This window comes from Marmota monax, unplaced genomic scaffold (assembly GCF_021218885.2).
Source record: "Marmota monax isolate L192 unplaced genomic scaffold, Marmota_monax_Labrador192_F-V1.1 WCK01_AAM20220418_F8-fsc00015, whole genome shotgun sequence".
Lineage (NCBI taxonomy): Eukaryota > Metazoa > Chordata > Mammalia > Rodentia > Sciuridae > Marmota > Marmota monax.
In genome coordinates this window covers 5,362,334-5,388,609 of record NW_026692194.1, presented here as the reverse complement: position 1 = coordinate 5,388,609, position 26,276 = coordinate 5,362,334, and the positions used below count along the sequence as shown (strand labels likewise).

At 39.8% G+C, this 26,276-nt stretch overlaps 1 protein-coding gene across 19 annotated transcripts in view; it reads right to left on the bottom strand.

Annotated features, from left to right (window-relative positions):
- Wdpcp (WD repeat containing planar cell polarity effector) overlaps positions 1-26,276 on the bottom strand; it is a 527,720-nt gene that overhangs the window by 140,418 nt on the left and 361,026 nt on the right. For all 19 annotated transcript variants that reach the window (XR_009224962.1, XR_009224964.1, XM_058572736.1 and 16 more), the window contains one exon: positions 21,964-22,027. Coding sequence is in view for 17 of the 19 variants with exons in the window: in XM_058572736.1 (XP_058428719.1) it covers positions 21,964-22,027 (64 nt within the window). In the remaining 2 variants the exon portion in view is untranslated. The remainder of the gene's footprint in view (positions 1-21,963; positions 22,028-26,276) is intronic.

The following is a 26,276-nucleotide window of genomic DNA, read 5'->3' as shown; positions in this document are numbered from 1 at the left end:
CCTGTATATCAGCGACAAATCCTCTGAAATGGAAATGAGGACAACCACTCCATTCAAAATATCTTCAAAAAAAATAAAATACTTGGGAATCAACCTAACAAAAGAGGTGAAAGACTTATACAATGAAAACTACAGAACCCTAAAGAGAGAAATAGAAGAAGATCTTAGAAGATGGAAAAATATACCCTGTTCATGGATAGGCAGAACTAACATCATCAAAATGGCGATATTACCAAAAGTTCTCTATAGGTTTAATGCAATGCCAATCAAAATCCCAATGGCATTTCTTGTAGAAATAGAGAAAGCAATCATGAAATTCATATGGAAAAATAAAAGACCCAGAATAGCAAAAACAATGCTAAGCAAGAAGTGTGAATCAGGCGGTATAGCGATACCAGACTTCAAACTATACTACAGAGCAATAGTAACAAAAACAGCATGGTACTGGTACCAAAACAGGCGTGTGGACCAATGGTACAGAATAGAGGACACAGAAACCAATCCACAAAACTACAACTATCTTATATTTGATAAAGGGGCTAAAAGCATGCAATGGAGGAAGGATAGCATCTTCAACAAATGGTGCTGGGAAAACTGGAAATCCATATGCAACAAAATGAAACTGAATCCCTTTCTCTCGCCATGCACAAAAGTGAATTCAAAATGGATCAAGGAACTTGATATCAAATCAGAGACGCGCCGTCTGATAGAAGAAAAAGTTGGCTACGATCTACAGTCGGTGGGGTCGGGCTCCAAATTCCTCAATAGGACACCCATAGCACAAAAGTTAATAACTAGAATCAACAAATGGGACTTACTCAAACTAAGAAGTTTTTTCTCAGCAAAAGAAACAATAAGAGAGGTAAATAGGGAGCCTACATCCTGGGAACAAATCTTTACTCCTCACACTTCAGATAGAGCCCTAATATCCAGAGTATACAAAGAACTCAAAAAATTAGACAATAAGAGAACAAACAACCCAATCAACAAATGGGCCAAGGACCTGAACAGACACTTCACAGAGGAGGACATACAGTCAATCAACAAGTACATGAAAAAATGCTCAACATCTCTAGCTGTCAGAGAAATGCAAATCAAAACCACCCTAAGATACCATCTCACTCCAGTAAGATTGGCAGCCATTAGGAAGTCAAACAACAACAAGTGCTGGCGAGGATGTGGGGAAAAGGGTACACTTGTACATTGCTGGTGGGACTGCAGATTGGTGCAGCCAATTTGGAAAGCAGTATGGAGATTTCTTGGAAAGCTGGGAATGGAGCCACCATTTGACCCAGCTATTCCCCTTCTTGGTCTATTCCCTAAAGACCTAAAAAGAGCATGCTACAGGGACACTGCTACATCGATGTTCATAGCAGCACAGTTCACAATAGCAAGACTGTGGAACCAACCTAGATGCCCTTCAATAGACGAATGGATAAAAAAAATGTGGCATTTATACACAATGGAGTATTACTCTGCATTAAAAAATGACAAAATCATAGAATTTACAGGGAAATGGATGGCATTAGAGCAGATTATGCTAAGTGAAGCTAGCCAATCCCTAAAAAACAAATGCCAAATGTCTTCTTTGATATAAGGAAAGTAACTAAGAACAGAGTAGGGACGAAGAACAGGAGAAGAAGATTAACATTTAACAGGGATGAGAGGTGGGAGGGAAAGGGAGAGAGAAGGTAAATTGCACGGTAATGGAAGGAGACCCTCAGGGTTATACAGTGGAGGGGGTAGAGAGAGAGGAGGGGAGGGGAGGGGAGAGGTGGGGAGGGGGGAGGGTGGATGATGGGAAAGGCAGCGGAGCACAACAGACACTAGTATGGCAATTTGTAAATCAATGGATGTGTAACTGATGTGAATCTGCAATCTGTGTATGGGGTGAAGGTGGGAGTTCATAACCCACTAGAATCAAAGTGTGGAATATGATATGTCAAGAAATTTGTAATGTTTTGAACAACCCACAATAAAAAATTAAAAAAAAAAAAAAAAAAAAAAAAAAAAAAAGAATATAGGCTAGTTATTCAAATGTTCCTCCATTTGGGTTCAATTGATGTTCCTTATGGTTAGATTCAGGCTATACTTTTTTTTTTTTGCAGGAATGTCGCAGAAGGGATGATTTTATTGTACAGTATTCTTATTGCAACATGTAAGGTGGCAAATTATTTTAATTTGTTCTACTATCGATGATAGTCTTGTGATTACCTGATTAAAACAGTAGTATCTGCCAGCCTTCTCCACTCTTTTTCTGTTTGAAAGTAATATCCATCTTGTGAGGAAATACTTTGAGACTATGTAAAGACCTTGTTTCTTGTGAAACTTTTTCTCATTGGTCATTGCATCCATTAATGATTCTTGCTTATTCAATTATGACTATGATTTTTGCCAAACTGTGATCTTCCAATTCTATCATTATTTCTACATTTATTTGTTGGTTTTATTTATTATATAACACATTGTATGGACACATAGTGTCCATACAATGTGTTATATAATTATCCCATGCACTTTGACATACTGTGTTCTAAAATTTATTGAAAATATTTCCTAATTTCCTTTGTGATTTCTCTTTTAACCCATGAAATTTTTTAAAGAATATTTAGAGGGGCTGGCATTGTGGCTCAGTGGTAGCGTGCTCGCTTAGGAAGCATGAGGCCCTGGGTTCGATCCTCAGCACCATATACAATCAAATAAAGGTATTGTGTCCAACTACAACTAGAAAATAAATATTAAAAAAAAAGAATATTTAGAGAATTTAGAGAATCTATAAATACATGTAAACTTTATAGGTCTTGGAATGTAACTAACTTATAATTCCTTTAGTGTCATATATTATTTTTTTATTGGTTGTTCAAAACATTACAAAGCTCTTGACATATCATATTTCATACATTTGATTCAAGTAGGTCTTGAACTCCCAATTTTACCCCAAATACAGATTGCAGAATCACATCGGTTACACATCCACATTTTTACATAATGCCCTATTAGAAACTGTTGTATTCTGCTACCTTTCCTATCCTCTACTATCTCCCTCCCCTCCCCTCCCATCTTCTCTCTCTACCCCATCTACTGTAATTCATTTCTCTCCTTGTTTATTTTCCCATTCCCCTCACAACCTCTTATATGTAATTTTTTATAACTATGCGGGTCTCCCTCCATTACCATGCAATTTCCCTTTTCTCTCCCTTTCCCTCCCACCTCATGTATCTGTTTAAAGTTAATCTTTTCTTCCTGCTCTTCCTCCCTGCCCTGTTCTTAGTTGCTCTCATTATATCAAAGAAGACATTTGGTATTTGTTTTTTAGGGATTGGCTAGCTTCACTAAGCATAATCTGCTCTAGTGCCATCCATTTCCCTGCAAATTCCATTATTTTGTCATTTTTTAGTGCTGTATAATACTCCACATTTTTTTAATCCATTCATCTATTGAAGGGCATCTGGGTTGGTTCCACAGTCTAGCAATTGTGAATTGTGCTGCTATGAACATTGATGTAGCAGTATCCCTGTAGTACGCCCTTTTAAGGTCTTCAGGGAATAGTCCGAGAAGGGCAATAGCTGGGTCAAATGGTGAAATGGTCAAATAGTTCCATTCCCAGCTTTCCCAGGAATCTCCATACTGCTTTCCAAATTGGCCGCACCAGTTTGCAGTCCCACCAGCAATGTACAAGAGTACCCTTTTCCCCACATCCTCTCCAGCACTTGTTGTTGTTTGACTTCATAATGGCTGCCAATCTTACTGGAGTGAGATGGTATCTTAGGGTGGTTTTGATTTGCATTTCTCTGACTGCTAGTGATGGTGAGCATTTTTTCATGTACTTGTTGATTGATTGTATGTCCTCCTCTGAAAAGTGTCTGTTCAGGTCTTTGGCCCATTTGTTGATTGGGTTATTTGTTTTCTTATTGTTTAATTTTTTGAGTTCTTTGTATACTCTGGATATTAGGGCTCTATCTGAAGTGTGAGGAGTAAAAATTTGTTCCCATGATGTAGGCTCCCTATTTACCTCTCTTACTGTTTCTCTTGCTCATATTTTAAAGTGTTGGAATGTATTGAGTCTTATTTTAGGAACCAATATGGAGTTTGTGTTTAGTTGAGTAAACCATGTACATTTGAAAAGAACATGTATTCTGCATTTGTTGGACATAGCTTTAAACAATGTCAATTAGGTCCATTTGGTTCATGTATTGTATCTATTCACTAGTTCTCTGAATTATTATGTTCCTTTACTTATTTTTGGTTTGTCAGCTTTTGCTTCATGTATTTGAAACTCAGTTGACTTATATATAAACATTTAGTATTGTTATGTCTTCTTGCTGAATTTTTATCATGATGAAAGTCTATCTCTAATACTTCCGTTGTTTTGAAGTTTATTTTGTCTTAGTCTTTGCATGACAGTATCTTTTTTAACACATTTTTACTTTCAATTTATTTGTTTTATAACAATTATAATTATATTTAGTGTATAAGGGAAACACTATATCTTGATTTTTATCCACTCTGAAATTCTGACTTAAAAAATTTAATGTCTACTTTTAATTGGAGTATCTACTTAATTTGAATTTAATGTGATTATTTGTATGTTTGAGCTTAAGAGTACTATCTTTCGATTTGTCTTCTTTTCCTGCCTTCCTTTTGCTTAAACATTTTAAAACTCTAACTTTCCGCTATTAACTTTTTGGATACATGTCTATTTAAATTTTTTTTAAGAAAATCCTCTGGACCCTATAATATGTAATCTTAACATCACAGTCTATTCAGAATTAGCAATGCTACCACTTAAGGTAAAAGGCTCGAATCTGACAACAATATAATTCCATTTGTTCCCTCCTGAGGTATTAATGTCTTTCATTTCATGTCTATAACTGTTATTAATACCACAATGTTATTGTTATTATTTTTGTTTTAAATAATTATCTTTAAAAATGTGTATCTCTAAACCAATCCTTTTTAAAATTGATACAAACTATACACATTTATGACATATCATGTGATGTTTCAATACATGCATATATTATATAATGTACAAATCAGGATAAAATACTTGTCTCAAACATTTATAATTTCCTTGTGATAATTATCATTTAAAGAAATTTTTAAGGTGAGGGGAAAAAAGACAATATTAATCTATAAGTTTGCCATTTTCAGGATTCTTCATTTTTCTCTCTAGATCCAAGTTTTCATTTGGTTTCATTTTTTGTCATACCAGAAAAAAACTTTAACTTTTCTTGTAGTACACATCTACTACTACTGAGGTCTCTCACCTTTCATTTATTTACAAGTGTTTTTATCCTATTTCCATTTAAGAATTATTTTCACTGGATATACTAATTTGCATTACGAGCTTAATCTTTTCGGCAAGATAGAAATGTTCCATTATCTTTTGGTATAATTTCTTTCCTTTTTTGTGTGAGGTGGTACTAGGGACTGAACTCAGGGGCACTTGACCACTGAGCCACATACACAGCCCTATTGTGTATTTTATTTAGAGATAGGGTCTCACTGAGATGTTTAGCGTCTTGCTGTTTCTGAGGCTGGCTTTGAACACATGATCCTCCTGCCTCAGGATCCTAAACTGTTGGGATTACAGGCATGTGCTGATGTGCCCAGTCCTTTTGGTGTATTTTCTGATTTAAAATAAGACATAATTCATATTAATTGATGATCATTTTGTCTTATTTTTCTTCTTTTCTAGGCATTATGAATATTTTCTTTGTCATCAGTTTTCCGTAATCTGACTATTTGGTACTATGATGTGATGTGCTACTTTCTTATATTTGGAGTCCACTGAGATTCTCCAATATGTCGACCAATATTTTTTACTAAGCTTCAATTACATATATTTTAGACTCTTTGGCTTGATTCCACAAGACACTAAGGCTGCTCATTTCTTGCACGATCTTCCCTTTCTCTTCTTCAGATTGGATGATTTCTATTGATCTCTCTTCAAACTCACTGGCACTTTTATTACACAGTGTCCATAAGCCCATCTAGTACATTTTCCACTTCAAATTTTGTATTTCTCTACCAAATATGAAATAAAATTATAGAATTATACTTGGTTTGCTTTATATATAGCTTCTATGTTTCTTCTGAGAATCCCTATGTATTCAGTCATTATGTTCATCTTTTTCCTTAAAATTCAAAGGCCTGCCTTCCTTCCTTCCTTCCTTCCTTCCATCCTCCCTCCCCACCTTCCTCCATTCCTCCCGTCTTCCCACCCTCCCTTCCTCCCTTCTTTCTTTCTCAGGGGCACTCTACCACTAAACCACATTCCCAACCCTTATTAGTATTTTATTAAAGACAGCGGCTCACTGAGTTGCTTAGGGCCTTGCTAAGTTGCTGAGGCTGGCTTTGATCCTCCTGCCTCAGCTTCCTGAGCCATTGGGATTATAGGTGTGTGCCACTGCACGCAGCTTGCTCCAAAGTTCTTATTTGATCATTTCAAAATCTGTGTCACATAAGGGTCCATTACTGTTAGCGCCTTTTATATTTATTAGAGATCATAATTTTCTACTTCACATGCCTAATAAGACATTTTGAGTGTAACATTAAAAGGAGTCTGGATTATATCTTTCTTTAAAGGGTATTGAATTTTGTTCTATCAGAGCATTAAATTAGTGGTGAATCCTTTTAAGTCTGCTTTATTTTATGATTTTTAGAGGCAAATCTATTTCAGTTTTGTACATGGTCCAATTATTGACAAGAAATAAGACCAAAAAACCAAAACCAACAATGACATTTGCAAAATACCCACTAGAAATATAGAGATACATACAAAAAAAAATTAAAGAAAAAAAAATAACAAAGAATCAAAGGGGTAAATGAAATAATATAAAGTTACAAAACAAGGCTAGGCACAGAAGGATTGTGAGAAGGAGGAAGAGTAGGAAGCACCAAGAATGTGTCTCTCAATCTAGGCAACAACTGTAATGGCAGAATGTGTCTGCTAAAATATTTCAGAATTCTGGAGTCCATTGAAGACTTGAAAGTTCCAGGTAAATGTTTAACAAAATAAAGTGCTGTTAATTTTGGTGAATTTCAGCTATTGCACACTAGCAGCTACCTAGAGAAGTTCACTGTCAACTGACTGGGACTAGGATGGACTAAAAGTACCCTGGCCTCCAAGTATAGGAATCTATGCTCTTATTATGAATTGATGCTTCTGACTACAGAGGTGCAGACAAACAGGCAGGGGGACCACTGGTGTACCATCTTATTGTGGACAGCTCCTCTCTTGACTGAAGAGACTGTCAGATGATTTAAAGGGCTGGTACCCTCTTTTCTTCCCTTCATTTTTCTCTTTTGGAAATCAAACATTAAAAACTAGGACACTCAAAAGCAACAGTGAATAAAGAGAATATTAGAAAATGGTCATGTACCACCAAGTGAATACAAGGCAAAGATTTGGAAAAGACCTGAGAAGACCTTAATTTTATACCTTATTATGATCCTTGACATAATAAGGCATAAAATCATTTTTTATACAAAATCTAAATAACAAAATAGCAAATCCTGGGGTAAAGAGAAAATCTGATTACCAAAGTTATCACATTATTAGATTCAAATGTCCTGTTTTCAACAACAACAACAAAATCATCTAAACACATAAGACAATAATGCAGGAAATCAGAGATAAAAACTATAAGGCTGGCTGTAGCTATAGCTCTGTAATAAAGCATCTGCTTAGCATATACAGGACAGACTCATTCTCTGGACTTAAAAAAAAAGGCAGCTGTAAGGCATATAGAAAACAAAGCAAAATAACATATGATCCTTCTTATCAGAAATTACTTTAAATGTAAATGGATTAAACTTCCAATCTTCCAATCAAATGATACACTTAAAAACACATCACCCAACCAAATGCTGTCTCCAAGAGACTCACTCGCTATAGATCCAAAGACACAAATAGGCTGAAAATTATTACAAATAAAAAATAGTAACCCAAAGAAAGCAGGTATGGTTATTCTCATATCAGACAAAACAGAGTATATTTTAAAAGGCTATAAAGGATAAAAAAGGATTTTATGTTAATAAAAAATTCAATGCAGCAAAAGATAAAATAACAAACATTTATTTACCTATTAATCAAAATATATCAATCAGAAACTCACAGAATTCAAGAACAAATAGTTCTGCAATACTAGTTGGATATGTCAATATCCTGCTCTGAATTATTTCTAGAATAACCAGATAAAAAATAAGAAAGATGCAGAACACTCAACACATTAAACCAATTAGATCTAACAGACATATACAGTTATTCTGTCCAATAACAACAAAACATTTTATTCTTTTTAGGTGCATGAGACATCTTTCACTAAGTCTGGATAGGTTTAAAAAGGCAGGAATAATTCTAAGCTTCATCTCTTACAAAATAGGATTAAGCTATAATAAAAGTAGTAAAAGTAAAACTGAAAATTCATAAATTTGTGGAAATTAAAAATTCAAACCACCATTGGATCAAAGAAGACAGCAGAAGAGAAATTAGCAAACACTGGAGAAATATGGAAATGAAAACTGTACAATACCAATACACAGAATATAGTGAAAGGAGTACTATGAGTGAAAGTTATAAATATGTACACTAAAAAGTAAGAAAGATCTCAAATCAATAGCCCCACTTAACATAGAGAAAAGAACAATAATCTAAACCCAAAGCCTGCAAAAGGAAGAAATTAATAAGGATTACAGCAGAGATAATCAAAATAGAGATCAATTATACCAAGTGTTGGTTATTTTAAAAAAATCAGTAAGATCAACAAACCATTAGCTAAGAATAAAAAGGAGAAGATAAAATCATGAAAATGGGGACATTATTGCTACTAATCCTACAGAAATGAAACGATTATGGGAGTACTACAAACAACTGAATGCTAACAGATTGGTTAACTTACATGAAAAGGACAAATTGCTAGAAACAAAGCCAAATCAAAATTAAACCAAGAAACAGAAAATATGGACATATCTGGGAGTGAAAGAGATTGAAGCATAAATAAAAAATCTGACAAAGAAAAGGCCTGTAACTAATGGCTCTGCTGGTGAATTAAACCAAACATTTGAAGAAAAAAATAATGCAATCCTCCTCAATCCATACCCCAAATTGAAGAGGAGAACTTCCTAACTCATTCTCTAAAGCCAACATTATCCTAATACCAAAGCTAGACAAAAACAAAACTACAGACCAATATTTCTTATCAACATTGATACAAAAATGTTCAATAAAATAATAGTAAAATGAATTCTGCAGCACAGTAAAAGGAGTATGCACCATGTCCAAGTGGGATTTATTCATGGAATGCAGAAATAGTTGATCACAATTGATCAGTATAATACACCACATAAACAGAAGGAAGGGTAGAAAACTACATAATTGTCTCAATCGAAGTAGAAGAAATATTAGACAAAATTTAACACTTTTTCATCACAAAATCTATTAACAAATTAGGATTGAAAGAAACTACTTCCACATAATGTGAAAAGCTGTACATGAAAATCCCACAGTATCATATTGAATGGTAAAAAAATTAAAGCTTTTCCCCTAAGATCAGAGACAAGGCAAGCATGCACACTTTTGACACTTTTATTCAACATAATACTGAAAAGTTCTAGTCAGAAAAATTGGGCTAGAAAAATAAAAGATATCCAAGTTGTAAAGGAAAAACTAAAACTCTGTTTGCAGATATAATCTTATACATAAAATCACAATTCCACGTCAGCTTTGTCAGGTCATATGTCTTAAACCTCTTTATAACTGATAGACATTAATGCAAAAAGCACTATTTTCAGGTTAACTGATATTTCTTTTTTGTGACCTCTTTGATATTATTTTTAATCCTCAATAAAGAGATATCATAAGTATAGAAAATTATTTTCAAGTAGAGATATTCCTGTTTATGTTACAAACATATTATTTTCAAAAGAGATAAGAATTCCTAGACTAGGGCTGGGGTTGTGGCTCAGATATGTAGAGCACTTCAGCTAGCATGAATGAGGCACTGGGTTTGATCCTCAGCACCACATAAAAATAAAATAAAGATATTGTGTCCACCTATAACTAAAAAATAATAATAAAAGAATTCCTGCAATGTAAGCTACAGGCCTCTGGATAAATGACATTTGTTTTTTCACTTGTGTCTATTTTTATTTTTTTTTTTTTTTATTTTTTTTTTTTTTGTTTTGTTTTTTTTTTTTTTTTTAATTTTTTATTGTTGGCTGTTCAAAACATTACATAGTTCTTGATATATCATATTTCACAATTTGATTCAAGTGGGTTATGAGCTCCCATTTTTACCCCATATACAGATTGCAGAATCACATCAGTTACACATCCATTGATTTACATATTGCCATACTAGTGTCTGTTGTATTCTGCTGCCTTTCCTATCCTCTACTATCCCCCCTCCCCTCCCCTCCCCTCCCCTCCCCTCCCCTCCCCTCCCCTCTTCTCTCTCTGCTCCCTCTACTGACATTCATTTGTCCCCCTTATATTATTTTTCCCCTTCCCCTCACTTCCTCTTGTATGTACTTTTGTATAACTCTGAGGGTCTCCTTCCATTTCCATGCATTTTCCCTTCTCTCTCCCTTTCCCTCCCACCTCTCATCCCTGTTTAATGTTAATCTTCTTCTCCTGCTCTTCGACCCTACTCTGTTCTTAGTTACTCTCCTTATATCAAAGAAGACATTTGGCATTTGTTTTTTAGGGATTGGCTAGCTTCACTTAGCATAATCTGCTCTAATGCCATCCATTTCCCTGTAAATTCTATGATTTTGTCATTTTTTAATGCAGAGTAATACTCCATTGTGTATAAATGCCACATTTTTTTTATCCATTCATCCATTGAAGGGCATCTAGGTTGGTTCCACAGTCTAGCTATTGTGAATTGTGCTGCTATGAACATAGATGTAGCAGTGTCCCTGTAGCATGCTCTTTTTAGGTCTTTAGGGAATAGACCGAGAAGGGGAATAGCTGGGTCAAATGGTGGTTTCATTCCCAGCTTTCCAAGAAATCTCCATACTGCTTTCCAAATTGGCTGCACCAATTTGCAGTCCCACCAGCAATGTACAAGTGTACCCTTTTCCCCACATCCTCGCCAGCACTTGTTGTTGTTTGACTTCATAATGGCTGCCAATCTAACTGGAGTGAGATGGTATCTTAGGGTGGTTTTGATTTGCATTTCTCTGACAGCTAGAGATGGTGAGCATTTTTTCATGTACTTGTTGATTGATTGTATGTCCTCCTCTGAGAAGTGTCTGTTCAGGTCCTTGGCCCATTTGTTGATTGGGTTGTTTGTTCTCTTATTGTCTAATTTTTTGAGTTCTTTGTATACTCTGGATATTAGGGCTCTATCTGAAGTGTGAGGAGTAAAGATTTGTTCCCAGGATGTAGGCTCTCTATTTACCTCTCTTATTGTTTCTTTTGCTGAGAAAAAACTTTTTAGTTTGAGTAAGTCCCATTTGTTGATTCTAGTTATTAACTTTTGTGCTATGGGTGTCCTATTGAGGAATTTGGAGCCCGACCCCACAGTATGTAGATCGTAGCCAACTTTTTCTTCTATCAGACGGCGTGTCTCTGATTTGATATCAAGCTCCTTGATCCATTTTGAATTTACTTTTGTGCATGGCGAGAGAAAGGGATTCAGTTTCATTTTGTTGCATATGGATTTCCAGTTTTCCCAGCACCATTTGTTGAAGATGCTATCCTTCCTCCATTGCATGCTTTTAGCCCCTTTATCAAATATAAGGTAGTTGTAGTTTTGTGGATTGGTTTCTGTGTCCTCTATTCTGTACCATTGGTCCACCCGCCTGTTTTGGTACCAGTACCATGCTGTTTTTGTTACTATTGCTCTGTAGTATAGTTTGAAGTCTGGTATCGCTATACCGCCTGATTCACCCTTCCTGCTTAGCATTGTTTTTGCTATTCTGGGTCTTTTGTTTTTCCATATGAATTTCATGATTGCTCTTTCTATTTCTACAAGAAATGCCGTTGGGATTTTGATTGGCATTGCATTAAACCTGTAGAGAACTTTTGGTAATATCGCCATTTTGATGATGTTAGTTCTGCCTATCCATGAACAGGGTATATTTTTCCATCTTCTAAGATCTTCTTCTATTTCTCTCTTTAGGGTTCTGTAGTTTTCATTGTATAAGTCTTTCACCTCTTTTGTTAGGTTGATTCCCAAGTATTTTATTTTTTTTGAAGATATTGTGAATGGAGTGGTTGTCCTCATTTCCATTTCAGAGGATTTGTCGCTGATATACAGGAATGCCTTTGATTTATGCGTGTTGATTTTATATCCTGCCACTTTGCTGAATTCATTTATTAGCTCTAATAGTTTCTTTGTAGACCCTTTTGGGTCTGCTAGGTATAGAATCATGTCATCTGCAAATAGTGATAATTTAAGTTCTTCTTTTCCTATTTTGATGCCTTTAATTTCTTTCGTCTGTCTAATTGCTCTGGCCAGTGTTTCGAGAACTATGTTGAACAGAAGTGGAGAGAGAGGGCATCCCTGTCTTGTTCCAGATTTTAGAGGGAATGCCTTCAATTTTTCTCCATTCAGAATGATGCTAGCCTGAGGCTTAGCATAGATTGCTTTTACAATATTGAGGTATGTTCCTGTTATCCCTAGTTTTTCTAGAGTTTTGAACATAAAGGGATGCTGTACTTTGTCAAATGCTTTTTCCGCATCTATCGAGATGATCATATGATTCTTATTTTTAAGTCTATTGATGTGATGAATAACATTTATTGATTTCCGTATATTGAACCAGCCTTGCATCCCAGGGATGAATCCTACTTGATCATGGTGCACAATTTTTTTGATAAGTTTTTGTATCCGAGTGGCCAGAATTTTATTGAGGATTTTTGCATCTAGGTTCATTAGAGATATTGGTCTGTAGTTTTCTTTCTTTGAAGTGTCTTTGTCTGGTTTAGGTATCAGGGTGATGTTGGCCTCGTAGAATGAATTTGGAAGTTCTCCCTCTTTTTCTATTTCCCGAAGTACCTTGAAAAGTATTGGTATTAGTTCCTCTTTAAAGGTTTTGTAAAACTCTGCTGTATACCCATCTGGTCCTGGGCTTTTCTTAGTTGGTAGTCTTTTGATGGTTTCTTCTATTTCCTCAATTGATATTGGTCTGTTTAGGTTGTCTATATCCTCCTGACTCAATCTGGGCAGATCATATGACTTAAGAAATTTATCTATGCCTTCACTATCTTCTAATTTATTGGAGTATAAGGATTCAAAATAATTTTTGATTATCTTCTGTATTTCTGAAGTGTCTGTTGTGATATTGCCTCTATCATCCCGTATGTTAGTAATTTGAGTTCTCTCTCTTCTTCTCTTTGCTAGCATGGCTAAGGGTCTGTCGATTTTGTTTATTTTTTCAAAGAACCAACTTTTAGTTTTGTCAATTTTTTCAATTGTTTCTTTTGTTTCGATTTCATTAATTTCAGCTCTGATTTTAATTATTTCTTGCCTTCTACTTCTTTTGCTGTTGTTTTGCTCTTCTTTTTCAAGGATTTTGAGATGAAGTATGAGATCATTTATTTGTTGGTTTTTTCTTTTTTTAAGGAATGAACTCCAAGCAATGAATTTTCCTCTTAGAACTGCTTTCAATGTGTCCCATAGATTCCGATATGTTGTGTCTGTGTTTTCATTAATCTCTAAGAATTTTTTAATTTCTTCCTTGATGTCTTCTATAACCCATTGATCATTCAGTAACCTATTGTTCATTCTCCAAGTGATGTATTCTTTTCCCTTCCTTCTTTTATCGTTGATTTTCAGTTCCATTCCATTATGATCAGATAGGATGCATGGTATTATCTCTACTCCTTTATATTGTCTAAGAGTTTCCCTGTGACATAATATATGATCTATTTTTGAGAAGGATCCATGTGCTGCTGAGAAAAAAGTGTAACTGCTTGATGTTGGGTGGTATACTCTATATATGTCAATTAAGTCTAGGTTATTAATTGTGTTATTGAGTTCTATAGTTTCCTTATTCAACTTTTGTTTGGAAGATCTGTCCAGTGGTGATAGAGGTGTGTTGAAGTCTCCCATGATTATTGTATGGTGGTCTATTAGACTCTTGAACTTGAGAAGAGTTTGTTTGATGAACATAGCTGCACCATTGTTTGGGGCATATATATTTATGATTGTTATGTCTTGTTGGTGTATGGTTCCCTTGAGCAGTATGTAGTATCCCTCTTTATCCCTTTTGATTAACTTTGGCTTGAAATCTATTTTATTTGATATGAGTATGGATACTCCTGCTTGTTTCCGAAGTCCATATGAGTGATATGATTTTTCCCAACCTTTCACCTTCAGCCTATGTATGTCTTTTCCTATCAAATGCGTCTCCTGTAGGCAGCATATTGTTGGGTCTTGTTTTGTGACCCATTCTACTAGCCTGTGTCTCTTGATTGGTGAGTTTAAGCCATTAACATTTAGGGTTATTATTGAGATATGGGTTGTTCTTCCAGCCATATTTGTTTATTTATGTTACTAAACATGGTTTGTTTTCCTCTTTGATTATTTTCCCCCCTTTAGTGTCCTACCTCCCACTGTTGGTTTTCATTGTTATTTTCCATTTCCTCTTCCTGTAATGTTTTGCCAAGGATGTTTTGAAGAGATGGTTTTCTAGCTGCAAATTCTTTTAACTTTTGTTTATCGTGGAAGGTTTTAATTTCATCTTCCATCCTGAAGCTTAATTTCGCTGGAAACACAATTCTTGGTTGGAACCCATTTTCTTTCAGTGTTTGAAATATGTTATTCCAGGATCTTCTAGCTTTCAGAGTCTGTGTTGAAAGATCAGCTGTTATCCTGATTGGCTTACCCCTAAATGTGATCTGCTTCCTTTCTCTTGTAGCTTTTAAAATTCTCTCCTTATTCTGTATGTTGGGCATCTTCATTATAATGTGTCTAGGTGTGGGTCTCTTATGATTTTGCACATTCGGCGTCCTGTAGGCTTCTAGGATTTGGGGTTCTGTCTCATTCTTCAAGTCTGGGAAGTTTTCTCGTATTATTTCATTGAATAGATTGCTCAATCCTTTGGTTTGAAACTCTGTCCCTTCCTGTATCCCAATGACTCTTAAATTTGGTCTCTTGATGTTATCCCATATTTCTTGGATGTTCTGCTCATGGTTTCTTAACAGTCTTGCTGAGCTGTCTATGTTCTTTTCAAGTTGAAATACTTTATCTTCATTGTCTGATGTTCTGTCTTCTAAGTGTTCTACTCTGCTGGTAGTATTCTCAATTGAGTTTTTAAGTTGGCTTATTGCTTCCTGCATTTCTAGGATTTCTGTTTGTTTGTTTTTTATAACCTCTATTTCCCTGTGTAGTTGATCTTTTGCTTCTTGGATTTGTTTATGTAATTCATTGTTGAAGTGATCTTTCATTGTCTGATTTTGCTGTCTGATGTCTTCCTTGAGACTCCAGATCATCTGAAGCATGTATATCCTGAATTCTTTATCTGACATTCCATCTGCTGCAGCTATTACCTCTTCTAATGTTGAGTTGACCTGCATTGCTTGTGGTCCTTTCTTTCCTTGTCTCTTCATACTGTTTGCGTTCCTTTCTACTTAGTGAAACTGTTGTGTTATTGAATTTTCCCCCTATATATTTATATTGGTCTTGTATAGTTGCAAAGTCTCCCTCGCAGGCGCGGGCGGCGGCTCTGTCCCTCTGTGGGCCGCTAGGCTTGTTCTGTGGGTGGTCACAGTTCTGTCTACTTTGCAGGTGCAGGCAGCGGCACTGCCCCTCTGCAGGCCTCTGGGGCTGTACTGCCAGTGGGTCGCAGGTCCGCCTACCTTGCAGGAGTGATTGGAAGCTCTGTCCCGCCGCGGGCCACTGGGCCTTTTCTGTCCGTGGTCACAGTTCCCCTACCTGGCAGGCGCGAGTGGTGGGGGGCGGCTCTGCCCCTCAGCAGGCCGCTGGGCCTGCTCTGTGCGTGGTCACAGTTCCCTCTACCTTGCCGGTGCAGGGGGAGGGGGCGGCTCTGCCTCTCAGCAGGTCGCTGCTCCTCTTCTGCCGGTGGGTCGCAGGCCCGCCTACCTTGCAGGAGTGATTGGAAGCTCTGTCCCACCGCGGGCCACTGGGCCTTTTCTGTCGGTGGTCACCTGGCAGGGGCGTGGGGTGGGGGGTGGCTCTGCCCCTCAGCCGGCCGCTGGGCCTGCTCTGTCCATGGTCACAGTTCCCCTACCTGGCAGGCGCGAGGGGTGGGGGGCGGCTCTGCCCCTCAGCAGGCCGCTGGGCCTGCTCTGTGCGTGGTCACAGTTCCCTCTACCTTGCCGGTGCAGGGGGAGGGGACGGCTCTGCCTCTCAGCAGGCCGCTGCTCCTCTTCTGCAGGTGGGTCGCAGGCCCGCCTACCTTGCAGGAGTGATTGGAAGCTCTGTCCCACCGCGGGCCACTGGGCCTTTTCTGTCGGTGGTCACCTGGCAGGGGCGGGGGATGGGGGGTGGCTCTGCCCCTCAGCAGGCCGCTGGGCCTGCTCTGTGCGTGGTCACAGTTCCCTCTACTTTGCTGGCGCAGGGGGGGGGGGCGACTCTGCCTCTCAGCAGGTCGCTGCTCCTCCTCTGCCGGTGGGTCGCAGGCCCGCCTACCTTGCAGGAGTGATTGGAAGCTCTGTCCCGCCGCGGGCCACTGGGCCTTTTCTGTCCGTGGTCACAGTTCCCCTATCTGGCAGGCGCGGGGGGTGGGGGGCGGCTCTGCCCCTCAGCAGGCCGCTGGGCCTGCTCTGTGCGTGGTCACAGTTCCCTCTACTTTGCCGGCGCAGGGGGAGGGGGCGGCTCTGCCTCTCAGCAGGTCGCTGCTCCTCTTCTGCCGGTGGGTCGCAGGCCCGCCCACCTTGCAGGAGTGATTGGAAGCTCTGTCCCACCGCGGGCCACTGGGCCTTTTCTGTCGGTGGTCACCTGGCAGGGGCGGGGGGTGGGGGGTGGCTCTGCCCCTCAGCAGGCCGCTGGGCCTGCTCTGTGCGTGGTCACAGTTCCCTCTACCTTGCCGGTGCAGGGGGAGGGGGCGGCTCTGCCTCTCAGCAGGTCGCTGCTCCTCTTCTGCCGGTGGGTCGCAGGCCCGCCTACCTTGCAGGAGTGATTGGAAGCTCTGTCCCACCGCGGGCCACTGGGCCTTTTCTGTCGGTGGTCACCTGGCAGGGGCGTGGGGTGGGGGGTGGCTCTGCCCCTCAGCAGGCCGCTGGGCCTGCTCTGTCCATGGTCACAGATCCCCTACCTGGCAGGCGCGAGGGGTGGGGGGCGGCTCTGCCCCTCAGCAGGCCGCTGGGCCTGCTCTGTGCGTGGTCACAGTTCCCTCTACCTTGCCGGTGCAGGGGGAGGGGACGGCTCTGCCTCTCAGCAGGCCGCTGCTCCTCTTCTGCAGGTGGGTCGCAGGCCCGCCTACCTTGCAGGAGTGATTGGAAGCTCTGTCCCACCGCGGGCCACTGGGCCTTTTCTGTCGGTGGTCACCTGGCAGGGGCGGGGGATGGGGGGTGGCTCTGCCCCTCAGCAGGCCGCTGGGCCTGCTCTGTGCGTGGTCACAGTTCCCTCTACTTTGCTGGCGCAGGGGGAGGGGGCGACTCTGCCTCTCAGCAGGTCGCTGCTCCTCCTCTGCCGGTGGGTCGCAGGCCCGCCTACCTTGCAGGAGTGATTGGAAGCTCTGTCCCGCCGCGGGCCACTGGGCCTTTTCTGTCCGTGGTCACAGTTCCCCTATCTGGCAGGCGCGGGGGGTGGGGGGCGGCTCTGCCCCTCAGCAGGCCGCTGGGCCTGCTCTGTGCGTGGTCACAGTTCCCTCTACTTTGCCGGCGCAGGGGGAGGGGGCGGCTCTGCCTCTCAGCAGGTCGCTGCTCCTCTTCTGCCGGTGGGTCGCAGGCCCGCCCACCTTGCAGGAGTGATTGGAAGCTCTGTCCCACCGCGGGCCACTGGGCCTTTTCTGTCGGTGGTCACCTGGCAGGGGCGGGGGGTGGGGGGTGGCTCTGCCCCTCAGCAGGCCGCTGGGCCTGCTCTGTGCGTGGTCACAGTTCCCTCTACCTTGCCGGTGCAGGGGGAGGGGGCGGCTCTGCCTCTCAGCAGGTCGCTGCTCCTATTCTGCAGGTGGGTCGCAGGCCCGCCTACCTTGCAGGAGTGATTGGAAGCTCTGCCCCGCCGCGGGCCACTGGGCCTTTTCTGTCCGTGGTCACAGTTCCCCTACCTGGCAGGCGCGAGGGGTGGGGGGCGGCTCTGCCCCTCAGCAGGCTGCTGGGCCTGCTCTGTGCATGGTCACAGTTCCCTCTACCTTGCCGGTGCAGGGGGAGGGGGCGGCTCTGCCTCTCAGCAGGTCGCTGCTCCTCCTCTGCTGGTGGGTCGCAGGTCCGCCTACCTTGCAGGAGTGATTGGAAGCTCTGTCCCGCCGCGGGCCACTGGGCCTTTTCTGTCCGTGGTCACAGTTCCCCTACCTGGCAGGCGCGAGTGGTGGGGGGCGGCTCTGCCCCTCAGCAGGCCGCTGGGCCTGCTCTGTGCGTGGTCACAGTTCCCTCTACCTTGCCGGTGCAGGGGGAGGGGGCGGCTCTGCCTCTCAGCAGGTCGCTGCTCCTCTTCTGCCGGTGGGTCGCAGGCCCGCCTACCTTGCAGGAGTGATTGGAAGCTCTGTCCCACCGCGGGCCACTGGGCCTTTTCTGTCGGTGGTCACCTGGCAGGGGCGTGGGGTGGGGGGTGGCTCTGCCCCTCAGCAGGCCGCTGGGCCTGCTCTGTCCATGGTCACAGTTCCCCTACCTGGCAGGCGCGAGGGGTGGGGGGCGGCTCTGCCCCTCAGCAGGCCGCTGGGCCTGCTCTGTGCGTGGTCACAGTTCCCTCTACCTTGCCGGTGCAGGGGGAGGGGACGGCTCTGCCTCTCAGCAGGCCGCTGCTCCTCTTCTGCAGGTGGGTCGCAGGCCCGCCTACCTTGCAGGAGTGATTGGAAGCTCTGTCCCACCGCGGGCCACTGGGCCTTTTCTGTCGGTGGTCACCTGGCAGGGGCGGGGGATGGGGGGTGGCTCTGCCCCTCAGCAGGCCGCTGGGCCTGCTCTGTGCGTGGTCACAGTTCCCTCTACTTTGCTGGCGCAGGGGGAGGGGGCGACTCTGCCTCTCAGCAGGTCGCTGCTCCTCCTCTGCTGGTGGGTCGCAGGCCCGCCTACCTTGCAGGAGTGATTGGAAGCTCTGTCCCGCCACGGGCCACTGGGCCTTTTCTGTCCGTGGTCACAGTTCCCCTATCTGGCAGGCGCGGGGGGTGGGGGGCGGCTCTGCCCCTCAGCAGGCCGCTGGGCCTGCTCTGTGCGTGGTCACAGTTCCCTCTACTTTGCCGGCGCAGGGGGAGGGGGCGGCTCTGCCTCTCAGCAGGTCGCTGCTCCTCTTCTGCCGGTGGGTCGCAGGCCCGCCCACCTTGCAGGAGTGATTGGAAGCTCTGTCCCACCGCGGGCCACTGGGCCTTTTCTGTCGGTGGTCACCTGGCAGGGGCGGGGGGTGGGGGGTGGCTCTGCCCCTCAGCAGGCCGCTGGGCCTGCTCTGTGCGTGGTCACAGTTCCCTCTACCTTGCCGGTGCAGGGGGAGGGGGCGGCTCTGCCTCTCAGCAGGTCGCTGCTCCTATTCTGCAGGTGGGTCGCAGGCCCGCCTACCTTGCAGGAGTGATTGGAAGCTCTGCCCCACCGCGGGCCACTGGGCCTTTTCTGTCCGTGGTCACAGTTCCCCTATCTCTATTTTTATTTTTAGTACATATTAATTATACAGAATAATGGGTTTTATTGTGACACATTCATACATGCACAAAACATATTTCGATTATTTCCACACCCATGAAATTTAAATAGTGAGACTCAATCTATAAAAAACATAATAAATGCTTTTAGACATTGTGAACCTGAAGCCTCAAATGTGTACAATAAGTACATAAAGCTAGAACTCTGAAGCCTCAATGCTCTATATTTTTAGCATCCTTAGAGAAGACCTTGGACAATGAACAAAGTTTTATATGGAGAATAAGGATGTCGCACTCTGAATAATAACTATTCATTTCTGCAAATCAAAAGGAAAGTAAAACCATCCTTTCCTTATTTTAATATTTTATCTTTTTACATGTAAAAATCCTTATGGGTTAGAGTTAGGTTAGCCTATCAGCACAGTTTATTTGGATTAAGAAGATATGAACATGGAGACTTTATATTGATACTGGGGAACTAAACAAACTAAATGCTAAAAGAGGGATGACTTAAAAAAAGTTTGGTGACTTTGATGGTTATGTTTATTAACTAATAATAAAATCAGAATTACAGAACAATATAGTATCTTCACAGAGAAATTATGCCAGGCACCAAACATTTAAATATGTCTTAGTTTTTAATCTTAGAAAAAAAAAAACTGGGCCTGTGACATAAAAAAAAATATATAGAAAATTTACCTTTATTGGGATGAGTAATAAGAAGAGGTGAGAAGGCATAAATAAGGAGGGAAAATAAATGAAGTCAGAAACAATAAAAAGTGTTATAAGTAAATTTCTAATATTGTGATATCTACCTATATAGATTTTTTTAGAGACAGAGAGAGAGAGAGAGAGAGAGAGAGAGAGAGAGAGAATTTTTTTTTAATATTTATTTTTTAGTTTTTGGCGGACACAACATCTTTGTTTGTATGTGGTGCTGAGGATCGAACCCGGGCCGCACGCATGCCAGGCGAGTGCGCTACTGCTTGAGCCACATCCCCAGCCCCAACCTATATAGATTTTAATAAAAATAATAAATCTTCCCTCAATATACTAATATGCCTGCTCATTAGACCTAACAAAATACAGATGACAAATATAAGAATGTCCATACTTTTGAAATTGGAAAAATTCTTTTCATGAGCAGTGAAAATACAGTGTAACTTAATGATATGAATTTAGAATTTAATTATCAAACTCAATACAAGACAAGTGAGCTAATATGATGAACCCATAGAAATATAAAAAACAAAAGCGAGCCAGGCATGGCAGTGCACTCACACCTGTAATCCCAGAGGCTCAAGACCAGCCTTAGCAGTTTAACAAGGCCCTAAGCAACTTAATGAGAACCTGTCTCAAAATAAATAACTTTAAAAAATGACTGAGGATGTAGCTCAGTGGTAAAGTGCTCCTGGGTTAAATCTCCAGTACCATAACAAATAAACAAAGAAAACAAAAAGAGCATAAAAAAGCTTAATAAACTACAAAATGTCTTCATAGTATAAAAGATTCCAGTAAAAGAGCCTTCCAGAATTTTTTCTTGTTTTCAAGAAGCTTTTGCTCTATTGTTTCTTTGATAACAATAGAATATGCTGGGAAATCAGGGAAGGATTTGTTCATCTGACCTAACTGTGGCATAAGATCTTACAAAACAAGAATCTGTTACAGAGCACAAGGATCTGTAAGAAATCCTGGTCAATTTTATGGTTCTGTATTAATAAATGAAAGAACTAGAGTATATGTGAATTTATAACTTCTTAGATTCACTTTGTACTATGGTTACTTTAAAAATACCGGTGAGAACATTTATAATTTGTTACTTTTCACTAAAATCTAAGGGACATACTGTGCACCTTCAAGATCTATGGGACACTTTTTTGCCCTGTGTCCTATCTTCTGTAGCAGTATACCACTTCTTCAGAGAATGGATTAGAAAGACATTTAAGCTTATTATATAGAAAGGTGTCATACCCTCACATCGAGGTACATAAGGAGAAAAATTCAAGAATTATAAATTCTTAGAAAACATAAAAGATCCTTTGGGCACTGGCAAGGAAAATGTCAACAAGTCAAAAGATACTAGATAGCTATTGACCAGTTTCACGAAGGCAAAGCTGCAAGCCAAGATGAAATAATGCTTTCCCACCATGTGTCTAAGGCTGCAAATGACACTAATCCTTTTTAATGGTCATAAAAGCTGACAACTTACTCAGCCTTAGAACTGAAGGCACAAAATCATCTCAGGGAATGACTCACCATAAACAGGTCGCGAGCACCAATGTCAACAGCTAGGAGAAATGCCTTTTCAAATCTCTGGTACCTATGAGGAAGAAAAGAAAGGTATCTTAGTTGTGAAAAAAACATATAAGGGGAGGGGAGGGGGGGATAGTAGAGGATAGGAAAGGCAGCAGAACACAACAGACACTAGTATGGCAATATGTAAATCAATGGATGTGTAACTGATGTAATTCTGCAATCTGTATATGGGGTAAAAATGGGAGCTCATAACCCACTTGAATCAAAGTGTGAAATATGATATATCAAGAACTATGTAATGTTTTGAACAGCCAACAATAAAAAATTTAAAAAAAAAACATATAAAAGAAGAGAGCTGTTTGTTTAATGTATTTATTCAGTATTGTTTCGATTCTTTCTGGTGGAAAAAATATTTTCAAAGAGAAGGGATTTGGCCTGCTAGGATCTTCCATTTATGAAATGTTATTGTACTTAGGAGGAGCTGAGACAGAGTCTGTGGAGGCCATAGGTGTAATTTCCAAGAAACACAAATTCAAGTACACATTGCTAAATATGGGAAATGACAGCTTGGAAAATACATTTTAATAATTTTTTAAAACTATTTTATTTTTTAGTTGTAGTTGAACACAATACCTTTATTTTATTTATTTTTATGTGGTGCTGAGGATCGAACCCAGGGTCTTGCACATGCTAGACGAGCGCTCTACTGCTGAGCCACAACCCCAGACCCATTTTCATAATTTTTACTTCAGTGTATGTGGGCATGTGGGTGTGTGTGTTTTGTCACCAGGGATTGAACTCAGGGTACTTTACCACTGAGCCACATCTCTCAGCCCTTTTTTTATATTTTATTTAGAGACAGGGTCCCACTGAGTTGCTTAGGACCTCACTAAGTTGTTGAGGCTGGCTTTGAACTAGTGATCCTCCTGCCTCAGCCTCTCAAACTATGGGGATCATAGGCATGCATGCACCACTACACCTGGCTTACTTCACTGTGCTTTATAAGAGAAAATTATGGGGATATAGAGAACAAAGAAAGAGAAGAGCAATTAGTCATATCATATTTTTGTGCTTTTTAGGTAAAAGTTGGGATATTAAATGTTGTTTCAGTCAAAAGCTTTATATTTGAAAAGAAATTCTAGGCTGTTATAAAATAGAACATAAATATCTTCTGAATTTTTAAAACATATATTACTTTTCTATACTTTTCCATAATCATACCTTCCCTGAAGTAAAATTTTGATAATTTTCTTTGTGAAAGTCTAATTCTAGGCAGATAAACATGAGAACAACTCACAGTTTAATTATCTCCACAGAAAGTTTAAGATCTATAACAAAAATTATCTCATAAATGCATATATTGCATAGGTTTTCGGAATGAAAGGTGGTCTCTATTTTGTCCAAGTCCTAAGATTTATATATATGTAACTGTCAGTTTCTTTAACTATAGGAAGATACATAAGTTATTAACTATAGAAGATACATAAGTTATTCTCTGTTCTCTATTATATATTGTAAAATACAGTAGTAGGAAAGATAATGAGATTTCAAATAAAAATAACAAGTGTTGAACATTCATTATTATTATTAAACATATTTGTTGAATAAAATTCAATACTTATTAATATTATATATGAGCCATTAAGTCCAAAACCTGAAACAAGAGTACGATTTCCAGGTTATATTTGATGACTCTTGCCCCATCTCCTCGCTCATTCTTCCCAATACCTCCAGTATTTGCTTGAATGCTTCTCAACTGTTCAAGATCATGAGGAAATTTTATTTTTGTGGATGAATAGTGTTTTACACCAGGAAGCTTACTGATTTATTATGTACTCAGGGGAGGTAAAATTTAGCAAGAAGAGGTCAAAGAATTAGCCAGCTGTGCTACTTGTTCATGCCTTCACTGCCATTTTGCATTGACCTCTACTGTAACTATTCTGGCAACAGTAATCATCCATCTTCAAATGATCAAACCTAAACATAAGTTCTGATCTTATGTGCCCTTTGGCCATATCTAATCCTATAAACCGCCCCTGTACTTCCTTGGCTTTTTCATTTCTTGGATGGAAATTTCTGTCTTCTTTTCTAGTTCACATTTCTCTACCTCCCATTGAAGTTGGTGTTCTACAGTCGTCTGTATTTCTACACACTACAACCTCAATAGCCTTATTATTACCACTATGACTATGAAAACCAATTATATCAATGACTCAGAACTCTTATCTCTAGGATCCATCTCTTTCTTGAGCTCCACACCCTTTATTTTCATGCACCCTCTTTATTTTTGTGATATAACATTTATATAAAATTTATGCTCTTAGCAAATCTTTATATATAATACAGTATTTTAAACAATAGAAACAATGCTGTATATCAGGTCTCTAAGACTTATTCATCCTGCACATAGTAAATTTTATACTTTTTGATGCATTCCCTGCTCTTCACCCCTAGGCCCAGCAGCAATCATTCTACTCCATGCTTCTATGAGTTTGACTATAGATTACTTATGTAAGTAGAATGATATGTAGTATTAGTCCTATTGTATGGCTTACTTTACTTAGCATAACACCCTCCAGATTCATCCATATTGTCAAAAGAAGGATCTCGATATATCTTTCTCTTTCTCTCCCCCAAACCTCGCCCCCCCAAAGATAAATGACATTCCATTGTCAGTAAATACCACACTTTCGTTGGCAAGTAAATCAGTTTTATTGATTATACTGCAATGTAATGAATGATGAAGATCACATTAGAACTTCAGAAGTATTTGATTTTTATCTTATTTAATTCTCTTAAGAAATAGAAATTGACTAATCTTCATGGAACTTCCTAATTCGCTTTGTAAATGAGCCTGGTACTGTGAATTTTAGAGATATTCATATGTTGTTTCTGTTGCAGTGTTTCTCAAAATTTTTGTTTCATTGTTTCCTTCTTTCCCCAAGGACCTTTCTCTTTAAAAAATAATTTTTTAAAAATATGAACTCTCCAACTTTTCAAATGTTGGCTAATAAAACAGTTTTGGTACCCTTTGACCAACATCTTTTTCCCCTACTTTTCGGCCCCTGGTGACAATCATTCTACTCTTTATCGATTTTTTTTTTAATTTCACAGGTAGGTGAGATCATACTCTTTCTGTGTATCACTTATTTCACTTAGCATAATGCTCTACAAGTTCATCCATGTTGCAAATGGCAAGCTTGCTTTCTTATTAAAGGCTGAATGATACTACATTCCATATATATATATATATATATATATATACACACACACACACACACACACATATATATATATACACACACATATATATAAAACATATACATATTTTTAAAATTTTCCTTATTCATTCATTATCAATTAGATTGTTTTCCCATTCTGGCTATAATAATGTCTTTTCAAGATAGTGATTTCCTTTGGACTTATATCCAGAAGTACAATACTGGAATATAAGCTAGTTTTATTTCTAATTTTTCAAAGAACTATCATATATTTTTCTATAGTGGCTATAACAATTTACATTCCCATCTGAAATGTACTTTTACCTAAATTCTTGCCAACTCCTGTTATTGTTTGAGTTTTTGATAAGAGACCTCCTAATAGGCTTGAGGTGATATCTCACTGTGGTTTTAATTTGCCTTTCCCTAATGATTAGTGATATTAAGCATCCTTTCAAATACCTGTTGGCTATTTGTATATCTTCTTTGGAAGAATGTCTATTCAAGTCATTTGTCCATTATTTTTTTCTTGGTGGGGCTATTGGGTTATAATGAGTTCTATTTATATTTTGGATATTAACCCCTTATAAAATATATTGGTTTGCAAATATTTTCTCCATTTAATAAGCTGCCTTCTCCTTTTGTTGGCTATTTACATTGCAGTACAAAAACTTTTTGGTTTGATGTAGTCCCATTTAATTTTTTTTACTTTTGTTTCCTGTTCTTTGATGTCAAATCTATTGCCAAAACCAATGTCAAGGAGATTTACCTATTGGCTGTATTCTAGAGTTTGACAGTATCAGGTTTTATATCTAAGTCTTTAACCCAGTTTGAGTTGACTTTTTTGCACAGTATAAGAATCCAACTTCATTCTCTTGCATGGGGACATCCAGTTTCCCCAATATTTACTATAGAGACTATCCTTTCCCAATTATGTATTCTGGGCATTTTTTTTGAAAATTAGTTGATTGTGTATGTATGTGTGGATTTACTTCTGGGCTTTCAATTCTGACCTATAGGTTCATGTGTCTGTTTTTATACCAGAATCATTCTATTTTTATTATTTTGCCTTTGTAATATAATTTGAAACCAACA